The following is an 11,425-nucleotide window of genomic DNA, read 5'->3' as shown; positions in this document are numbered from 1 at the left end:
ACTTAAAACTACTCTTAAAATAATCTGTAAAAAACATCAGCAAACTTAGCATCATCAATAATGAATGTGACAAACTGGTATTTTGTGCTTCCTGATGTGATGCAAGCACACAGCATCACCTATGTAGTCTTCTTGCTAAAAGTGCTTAATCATGGGGAAACAAGCAAGCTCAAATTGTGGCACATATGCAGGACAATTGCCTGGACTCATCAGAAATGTCAATATTTTGAAAATTTTTAAAATTTTAATTTTCTAATCCTCATTAAGAAAGGATGAGGAAGTGCTATTCTAGATTTAAAAAGATTAAAAGGGCATGACAACTAAATACAGTATAGGATCCTTGACTGGATCCTGTATCAAAAAAAATAAAAAGCTTTAAAGGGTATTGTTAGGGTAATTGGGAAACTTGGGGACAATATGTTTGATAACAGAATTATATCAGTGTTAAGTTTCTCTGAGTGTAATAAAAGCAATGCCCTTGTTCTTAAGACATACTGAAGTGTTTAGGGCTTAAGTGCCATAATATCTGCAAGTTGCTTCCAAATGTTTCAGCAAATATATATAAATTTATATATAAAATTATATAAAATATATATTAATACATAAGAACATAAAGCAAATCTCAACAAATACTAAATAAACAGTATCATATAAACCATGGTCTGCCCTTCCCTGTCTCTCCCTCTCTTAAAATAAACATTAAAAAAAGAGATTATATGTAGCAAAATAAACAATGGATAGATCTATATGAAGGATGTCTTTTGACTTTTCTGAAGAGTTGAAATTTTACAATATAAAAAAACTGGTGAAGAAAATGTCTGTACTAAGTACAATTAAATGAAAAGAATAACATGTTAAACAACAAAAAAAAACATGTACCGATGTTTTGTTTCCTAAATACCATCTCCCTCTCAATGAGACAGGGAATAAAAGACAAGCCTAAAAGTAAAGAAGTAAGAAAATGCTGATGTCAAAATATGTATCAGAATGATGGGAGCACATCAAATGGACAGAGGAGCCAGCTTGAATGGGCTGTCATTGGTTAAGCCTGGGATAATTTGAACATTAAAATAAATAATGGTAGCAATAAGATATTCATGAAATAAAGTAAAAATGAAGGTGTCCAAAATAAGGTCAATAAGTAAACAGAGAATAAAACTCTTCCTTAAAATAGAATACAAATTTATAAACATAGTAAAAATGATGGAGTTTAAAAATTCTCATCTTGCAGCCATCATACTAATTCAGTCAAGAATTATCAATGGATATTAAAGCCAGTGGACTTTAGTTTGATGAGGAACAAAATGTTTACACAGTTTCAAAGTATTCCCAGCAAAATTATTAACTACAAACAGGAAAATGCTGGGGCACCTGTGTGGTTCAGTTGGTTGAGCATCCGAATCTTGATTTCCACTCAGGTCATGATCCCTGGATCATGGGATTGAGCCCTGCTTAAGATCCTCTCTCTTTCTCCTTTTGCCTCTCTCCCCCACTCACGTGCTCATGTTCTCTCTCTCTCTCTCTCAAATTTTTTTTAAAAAGAGGAAAATGGTAACTTTAGAGTGGATTTATCTAGCAAACATCATTTTGACCAAGTAATCAAGATTAACATCACTTTTATTTTATTTATTTATTTTTTTAAATGACAACACTTTACTGCAGCATCGGCAAAGGTCAGATTTCTGAAGCTGGTGAAGATGGGGCAGCATTTCCATGTGAAATGTTACAACTTTACAAGTTTTGTTTCTTATTTAATTCTACATGCAGAAACTGAAACATGGTAAAAGAAAAAATGCAAAATAGCTAGGAAAAAAAGATGTAATCAAGTTGTAGCATACAGATGTGCTCTTTAACTAAATTTACTATGCCTATCAGAAAGCAAACAAAAGACAACTATCCTAATAAATTAACAGATTGCCAGAAACAGACTAAGAACCCTCATTTCTATTTAGTTGGGGGAAAACAAAACAAAACAAAAACAACAAAACAAAAACAAACGCAAAATAAACGCTCTACTGTTTCCATACTTTGTTTAGAGACAAAGGCTGTAAACCCATGAAGGTCAACAAAATCTTCTGATCCCCTTCTTGTTGTCCTTCGTCCATTTTCTGTGACATGCTGACCGGCACGCTAACATCACTTTTAAGGGGTCAAATCAGCATCATGTGCCACTGATATGATGCCCTGAGAATAATACAACATTACTTCTCTGGTATTCCTGCCAAAATGCATAATCCAAATATAATAGTGAAGAAAAGGCACACAAACTTAAACTGAAAGACAATATACAAACTAGTTGTCCTATATTTTTAAAAATTGCCAATAGTTATGAAAGGAAAATAAAAAGGACGGAACTGTTGCAGATTAAAGAAAACTGAAGAGATACAACAACTAAATGCAATGCATCATCTTGGATTGAAACTTCAACCAAGAAATGAAAATAAATATAAGAAACAATATTGGGACAACTGATCAAATTTGAATATGGCCTAGATAATATGGGAACACCATTTTAAACTATACTACAAAGCTATAGTAATCAAAATAGTATTTTTCTGGCATAAAAACAGACACATAGACCAACAGAACAGAATGGAGAGCCCAGATATAAACCCCCACTTATATGGTCAATGCATGTATTTGACAAGGGAGCCAAGAGTACTCAATGGTGAAAAGATAGTCTGTTCAATAAATGATGCTGGGAAAACTGGGTATTAATATAAAAAAATGAAACTGAAACCCTATCTTACTTACACCACTCACATAAATTAATTCAAACTTGACTAAAGACTTAAAGGTAAGACCTGAAACCATAAAACTCTTGGGAAAAAAAAAACAGGGAAAAAAGCTCTTTGACATTGGAATTTGCAATGATTTTATGGATTTGACACTCAAAGCATAAGCAACAAAAGCAAGAAGTAAACAAGTTGTGACTACATCAAACTGAAAAGCTTCTGCACAGCAAAAGAATAAAAAGGCAAACTATGGAATGGGGAAAAAACATCTGCAAACCATGTATTTGATAAGGAATTAATATCCAAAATATGTAAGAAACTTATACAGCTCAATAGAAGAAAAATAAATAATCCAACTTACTAAGATGTAAAGGACCTGAATTGAATTTTTTCCCAACAAAATATGCAAATAGCTAATAGGCACATTAAAAGGTGTTCAACATCACTAATCATCAGGAAATGCAAATCAAAACCATAGTTTAAAAAACAAAATGAACAAAAAAAACCCCAAAACCACAGCAATATATCTCTCACACTTGTTAGAATGGGTATTATAAAAAAGACAAGAGATAATAAATGCTGGTGAAGATGTGGAGAAAAGGGAACACTCGTACATTGTTGGTGGGAATGTACACTGGTACATCTATTATGTAAAATAGCATGGAGGTTCTTCAAAAATTAAAATTGGAACTACCATATGATCCAGCAATTCCACTTCAAGTATACATCTAAAGGAAATAAAATCACTAATCTTGAAGAAACATCTGCACCCCTATGTTCACTGAATCATTATTTATAATAACTAAGACATGGCAACAACCTAAGTTTCCACTGACAGATGAACAGGTAAAGGAAGTGAAATGAAATTTCATTTCCAACACATTTCATTTCCAACACATTTCATTTCTAACACATTTCATTTCCAACACAATGGATAAAACTTGAGGGCATAATACTAACTGAAATAAGTCAAAGAAAAACACTGTGTGATCTCATTTATACATAGAATCCAAACAAACAAACAAACTCATAAATACAGAGTAGATTGGTAGTTTCCAGAGGTGGGAGGGTGGGAAAAATGGATGACAGTGGTCAAAGGGTATAGATTCTCAGTTATAACATGAATAATAGCTCTGGGTATCTAATATACAGCATGATGTACATTATACTATAGTTAATAGTATAGTTATATATACTTATGCAATTGTATAGTATAGTTATATTGTAGTTAATACTATAGTCTAGTGACTATAATTAACAAAATTGTATACTTAAAAGTCATGGAGAATAGATATTAAAAGTTTTCATCATACACTCACAAAATGATTACTGTGTGAGATGACTGTGTGAAACCTTATTGTGGCAATTATTTTGTAATATATAGATACAGCAAATCATCATATTATACACCTGAAACCTACCACAACATTGTATGTCAAATATATTTCAATAAACCAAGACAAAAAAGAACTATAATACAGCTTGCATTGTCCACTTGAAATATGTGTTCTCCCAAATTCATCCTTTTTCCATTGTTTATAAGTGGATAATCTTGACAATAAAGGTATATGAAACACATAAAAATTAGAACATTGTCAATTTCTATTTTGACACATGTAGTGAGGTTATGTAAGGTTATGTATAACCTTATGTAAGGTTATCTTTCTGAAGAAATATGCACTGACGTATTTACAGGTACTGAAGTATTTACCAGTCAAGAAGCATGATACCTACAAGTTATTCTTAAATAGTTCAGAGGAAGAGGAAGAGGGAGAAAGGCAGAAAAGGAGAGGTAGGGGAGAGGAGAAGGTGGGGAGGAAAAAAGGAAGGCAGAAGGAGAAGAGGTACGAGAGGGAGAAATAGAGAATGAAAAAGCAAGTATGGGAAAATGTTAATTGGTGAATCTGGGTTAAGGGTATATGGGAGTTCTTTGTAATATTCTCAAAATTTTTTAAAGTGTAAAATGAGATCAAAATTTAAAGTTTTAAAAAACAAAAATATAGTAGGTTAAGCATCTGACTTCAGCTCAGATTTGAGCCCCGCATCGAGCTCCATGCTGACAGCTCAGAACCTGGAGCCTGCTTTGGAATCCTTGTCTCCCTCTCTCTCTGCCCTCCCCCACTCACACTCTGTCTCTCTCTCTCAAAAATAAATAAACATTAAAACAAATTTTTTAAAACATAAATATATGTATCAGGAATAACTCCATCATTGAATAGCATGCACATGCATTTCTATGTATGTAATGAAAGAAAAAGTTTTATATGGCCAAATGTGTTGAAATGAGAAGCTGGTATATAATTTTGCTTTTTCTTATAAGAAAGATAAAAAAAAAACTTTAAAGAAGAAAATCAGATGAAGTTAACTGTAATTGGACTAATGATTTCACAATATGATTTTTAAAAAATAGACTCATGTTTGTAAATTAAACAACTCATGAGTCAAAAAAGAAATAAGGGAAATTATAATTGAATGATAATAAAATACATATATAAATCTGTGAAATTCTGAAGTTGTACAGAATGGAAGATTTATAATCATAAATTCTTATTTTAGAAAAGAAGATTGAAAATTACTGGGTAAAGGTCCAAATAAATAAGTTAGAAAATTAGCAAGTAAAAAGTAAAGGTAATATTAAAGATAAAAGCAAAAATTATTAAAGTAGGAAACAAAGTATTTCAATGGTGAGGCCTGATGAAACCAAAAGCAGGAAACAGATTAGAAAACTAATTATTGTAATTTGTCACATGGTCACACTGTCATAATAATGGAGAAAAAACTCCATATTCATTCAGAATTAAAGCTCTCAGCACACTAAGAATAGAAACAAACTGCCTTATCCTGAAGAAGCAAATCTACTAAAAATGGTGAAACATTTATAGAATTCCCCTGTAAATTCAAAAGCAAGGTAAGAACATCTTTTATTGCTACTATTTCTCATTGTACTGAAAGTCCTAACCAGCACAGTAAGACAAGCTAAAAAACAAATATTGAAAGAAAGAAACTGCCATTATTCACAACATAGCTAATAGACAATCCAAGAGAATCTATAAATTATCAGAACAAAACTCAGAGAATCTGTAGCATATAAAATCAATATGTAAAAATATCAATCATGTTCCCATTTACCAGCAAAAATCAGAAAATCTGGTTTTAAAAATACATTTCAGGGATGCCTGGGTGGCTCAGTCAGTTAAGCATCCGACCTCAGCTCAGATCTGATCTCACCAGTCCTGAGTTCAAGCTCCACAACGGGCTCTGTGCTGACAGCTCAGAGCTTGAAGCCTGCTTCAGATTCTGTCTCCTGCTCTCTTTGACCCTGCTCCCACTCATACTCTGTGTCTCTCTCTCTCAAAAATAAATAAACATAAAAAAAATTTAAATACATTTCACACTAACAACAAAAACTGTAAGGTAAATTAGGAGTGAATTTAACGAAGCAGCTTATAAATTACATTATTATTATATGGTATGTATGGTTTTATAAAATGTAGAAAATAGTTTCAATTTTACCATTTTGTGCTAGCTTTGTTTTTTGTTTGGCTATTTATTTTTATAACTCTTATTCCTCTTCCTCCCTTAATAAGTTTTTGGTAAAGAAAGTACCTTAAAAAACACAATTACCTGGTGCAGGACATCAGAAAAATCAGGGCAGCATTGTCAATAGTCTTCAACATCTTCACAGGGTGAACCATTTTATGAAGGCACCAAGGAAATGGAGTCATTCTGCAATCCCTCAGAGACTAAAAGATAGTAAAATAAGGTAAAATTATTTCCTCTGTTTTTGGACGTTTCTTTCCCCTGGCCTCCTTAAGTCCTTATGTTCCACCATGCTCCCATTTCTATTATATATTCCTGTAAAACAATTATATAGATCATATTAGAAGGGGTCTATTGCAAATTAAGTGTGGATTCTAGAAGCCCCTTAGAACAGTGTCTGGCACATAAAAAATGTTCAGTAAATATATGCTATATTACAATTTTCAATGATTTGAATCACTAGATGAAATTATGTAGCTTTTGCAGTTTTTGCCCTGCACAACATCCTTGGTTTTCTACATGAGCACTGCTATCCCTATGCCCTAACCTCTACCAGCACTACCCTTTTGTACATTGAGGTAAAAATGATGGAAATCAGAGTGTAAAGGAATGACTGGATGATGCTTTCAAGCAAAAAAGCTCATTCTTTTTCTATGCACTATCACCAAGTCCCAAGTCCCAAGTCCAGAGCCTCCTTGGTTGCCACTGTTATCCTAGCATTTATTGACTTATTTATTCAAACATCTGTTTCACTCCAACTGTGTACCAGGCACTATGCCTTGATCATCCATTCCCTACAGCTCCCAGCACAATGCCTTGTCCATTGCAAGAGTTCCATAAGGGTTTACTGTATGAATGAAAAAAGGATGCCCTGCTTCCTTTGGATTGATTACAAGGACCTGTGAGCCTTGGGTCAGATTTGGTTTTATTTTTTGCATTCCATAAAGTCTTCTAAATAGAAAACTGTTTCTCTGATGGTAAAAACTGGATTCCTAAAATATATCACTTGATTGAAAATCTTCAATGGTTACCACTGCTTTTAAACTGCATACTCCTTAGGGTAACATTCAAGGCCTTGCAACACTCTATTGCACTTCCAAGTCCTTCTTTCTCAAAGATTCAGAATTACACCCAAGCTTTTCCCATAAGCCCACTTTGGGACTTTTGTCCTGAAAACACCAGGCCTGAAAAGCATTCTCTCCTCTTCCACATGCCAGATGTCACTCACCCTTTAAAGAACCACCCAAATTTCCTCTTTCCTTTTTGATGGGTCATGATTACTACCAAGCAGAATGATTTTGTCCATCCTGGGTGATCCCTGCATACCTTGAACAAGCAAACATTATGGCCCTTGGGTTTAACTTACCATACTGTTTTTTTGTTTGTTTGTTTTTACTTATTAAATTTTCCTGCTACATACAGAGAAACCCACTCCTGAAGACACTTCAAAATACCCTCCGTTAGCACAGGAATTGAGCCTCTTAGCATAGGAATGAGGCCTTCCGTATGTTGTTACTGATCTTGAACCAAGGATTTTCTTTTTAATGGAAAAGTTTCAAATATACACAAAAGTAGTGAGAACAGTATAATGAATCTCCATGTATACATCACCCAGTTATCATCAACTCATGAACATTTTGTTTGTAACTCCCACTTCCGCCCCACTGAATTACTTTTGAACATATCAAGAGATTTAAATCTATTTCTTAAAAAAAATATAACAATTATCACAGCTAAAATATCAAAAATAATTTACTCAATGTCATTCAATATCCATAATTTTGCCCAAGCATATTTTGTGAAAGAGCTATTCAATGCCAGTATGGTTTTTGTTTGTTTACTGTGTTTTTCGATTATGAAATCATGGGAATAGAAAAAAGGGGAAGGAGATCTGGGAAAGTGCATAATTAAGTTGCAGAGAGGCTGGATGTCCCAGATGAGAAGGAAAGAATCTGACCTGGTTTGGGTGGGAGAAGTATATTCTACTACTTCTCCGGAGGAGGAGGGTGCGACTTCAGGCCGGGTGATGCAGGAGAAGGTGCAGAGTGAAGAGTGGTACTACCTCCGTTGGGGGTTCCCTCTGGATAATCCCACCGTGGAGCTAGGAGGCAGCGCTTTTTTGGAGGCCTGGTTTCCCGCGTGTTTCCAGGTGGGAGCGTGGATCTCCCGGAGAAACAAGGTTGGTCACCCATAAGGATTCTTAGGACAGGGCGTCAGCTCTCTGTGGTGGGCCCCGCGAGGCTGAGACCTGAGATGGCGGCGGGTCCCCTCCGGGCACAGAGCTTCCTCTGGGTTTCGCGCTTACCGTATTTCCTGTATCCTGAAACGCAAATCCCTTCTCTGCCTCCGCCCTCCCCTCCTTACTCCACCCTATTTTAACGTTCTATAAGGGTGGGTCTTAAGACATGTATATTTAACATATAATGTTTTACCACCGTCCGTCCCCCTAAATGTAACTAAATCTATGTTTTGTGTTACACAATCTATGCAATTTTAAGATTAGAAGAAATCCAGGTTTATTTCTAATTGGTAAACTCTGCATAGATTGTGGAAAGGTGCGGAGGGGTGGAGTGGGGGGTAAGGGGCGCAGGTGGTGGGAGGGGGAGAACAAAGACATTATTGAAAAGCTAAGGGCTTTACTACCGAGTTGCAGCTATGTAACACAGAGCCATGAAACTACCTAGGACAATTTGAAAAGCAATTGCAAACACGTTAGTTGACTAAAGTGCAAAATAGCACACTAGCATTAAACATAGTAATGAATGTGGAAAATAAATTCGCTGTATGTCATAGAATGTAGGGTCACATTTTTCTTCATATTTTAACAAATTAGAAATCTCTGAAGGCTTACTTTTTAAAATGTCTAATGATTTTTAATGTTTCAACATCTATAAAATATCAGTTAATAAATCTAAATCTCGATGGAATTTCATACTTTAATTGGCAAAGTTTTTCTTTTCTTAGAGTTATGGAAAATAATAATTCATCTTACTACTGGTGTGTTATATTCAATGATATATGGTAATAAGATATATGATATATATATGATATATGGTAAGAGGTGGGTGTGATATGGCTTAGAAGAAAAGGCTACTGGAACTTCTTAGACCTTCAGCATTTACATCCATTCCCCTTTGGCTATGTACAAAATAGACCACAATTTTACAGCCCTGTCCTCAGTGTTTTTTAATGGAAAGAGTTCAATCCTTAATGTCAAAATAGAACTGACTTTTAAAATACTCTGTTACTTACAAGCCCTGTGATATTTAAGTAGCCGATTAAACATTTAGAGCTATGGTTTCCAGGAAATAGTAATTTCTTCCTTGTAGAACTATTGCCATAATTAGGGATCATGCATTTAAAGTACTTATTACCCATGATTGCCTCTCATTTCCACCATCACTACCTTCCTCTAAGTACCAGTGCAGCCCTTTACACAAACTAGATACTCAGTAAATGTTTAGGAAATAAGTGACCCTGTGGTTTTCTACCAGATGCCACTAATAAAAATATTGTAGCAGTGGGTTAGTGAAAACATGTGAAGGGAAATTAAGAGAAACAATGCTCTAGATTTAGAAAAGTAGTTGGGACTAGAGTTAACAGATGTGGGAGTCACTAACATAGACCTGGTAGTTGATGTCATGGGAATAGATGGTATCCTCAAGAGAAAATATAGAGGAAAAAGGAAGTGAGCTAAAGACAGAATACTGCGTAATTATAGACAGAAGAAGAATAAACTGCTGCAAAGCCTGAGAAACAGTGGCTAAAGTCAGAGCAAAGGATTCTAACTTAGGGTTACTCTTGGCACTATTGACATTTGAGGCCAGATCATTCTTTGTGGTGGGGGACTGCCCTGTGCATTGTAGGATGTTTAGCAGTATATCAACATACATCAGTAGCACCTCCATACCACTCCCAACTGTGAAAAACAAAAATGTCTCCAGACGCTCCCAAATGTCCCTCAGGAGGCAAAATCATCCCCTCTTAGAACCATTGGTTTATCCCAACCCTCCAAACTTGCTCCTTCCCTAGTCTTCTTAATTTCAGTGAATGTTATCCCTTCTACCTATTCGAATAAGTCAAACCTTACTATTATTTTTTTGTACTGCAGAATATTTTATTATCTGCAAGATGAAAGACTTTAAGAGTAAAAGTTGAAATTAAGTTGTTCTATAGCTATAGTTTTAGTAAATTAAGATAAACATTGCCCATTTTAGTAAAATGACAGGAATTAAAAATTATATCAAATCCAGGTGTGTTTGATTTATGGTAAACATTTGACTTGTGAAAACAGTTCCAACTTAAGCTGCTGCCATCAACCTGGACTATTTATACCTCAACTGGATTTGTTTATTTTTATTTTTAATTGTGGTAAAAAAATCACAAAATTTATCATTTTTATCATTTTTAAATGTATAGTTTAGTTGTGTTAAGTATATTCACAGTGTTGTACAACCAATCTCCAGAATTTTTTCATACTCATTAAACAGTGCCTTCCCGTTTTCCCCTTTCCCCAGTCCTTGGTAACCACCATTGTACTCCCAACTGGATTTTTGTTTGTTTTTGTTATGCTAAAATGGAAAACCAAAGCCTTTTACAGCTAGATTTCAAAATGACATTTACCCATCATTTTTTCCAACTTAAGCTTTTGTTTTGTTTTGTTTTGTTTTGTTTTGTTTTGTTTTTAACACAGATGAAATAGGTGAATGTGAATCATAAAACCAGAAGAGGGCACTGTTAGGCTAAAGGGCTATCAAACCAGAGTTGAGAAGTGTTATAGATCTGAATTTGTTTCATAATTTTAAGTGCTCAAAAGACAACAACAGAGGAGAAATGACAGTCTCTTCTATAAATGGTGCTCAGAAAACAGGGCAGACAGCCACGTGAAAAAGAATGAAATTGGATCACTGTTTTCCAGCATACACAAAAATTCACTCAAAATGGATTAAAGACTTGAATGTAAGACCATAAGCCATAAAAATCCTAGAAGAAAATATAGACGGTAAGCTCCTTGACATCACTCTTGGCAATATTTTTTTAAATCTGGCTCCAAAGACAATGGCAGAAAAAGCAAAAATAAGCAAATGGGACTACATCAAACTAAGAAGCTTCTGCATAGTAAAGGAAACTGTCAACAAAATAAAAAAAGC

At 34.5% G+C, this 11,425-nt stretch overlaps 1 protein-coding gene across 1 annotated transcript; it reads right to left on the bottom strand.

Moving 5' to 3' along the window:
* Positions 1–4,925: 4,925 nt before the first annotated feature.
* Positions 4,926–8,569, bottom strand: NBDY (negative regulator of P-body association). Its single transcript, XM_049644661.1, has 2 exons — positions 8,233–8,569; positions 4,926–6,478 (listed from the first exon to the last, which is right to left on the bottom strand). The coding sequence occupies exon 1, from the start codon at positions 8,465–8,467 to the stop codon at positions 8,261–8,263; it is 207 nt and encodes a 68-aa protein (XP_049500618.1). The 5' UTR covers positions 8,468–8,569; the 3' UTR covers positions 4,926–6,478; positions 8,233–8,260.
* Between the last annotated feature and the right edge of the window lie 2,856 nt (positions 8,570–11,425).

The sequence above is a fragment of the Panthera uncia genome, chromosome X (genome assembly GCF_023721935.1).
Source record: "Panthera uncia isolate 11264 chromosome X, Puncia_PCG_1.0, whole genome shotgun sequence".
Lineage (NCBI taxonomy): Eukaryota > Metazoa > Chordata > Mammalia > Carnivora > Felidae > Panthera > Panthera uncia.
Note: the sequence above shows the minus strand (reverse complement) of the source record. Positions and strands in the feature narration are given on the sequence as shown.

Excerpts from the sequence above, each read along its gene's own strand:
- NBDY (XM_049644661.1), bottom strand. The coding sequence starts at position 8,467 with ATGGGTGACCAACCTTGTTTCTCCGGGAGATCCACGCTCCCACCTGGA.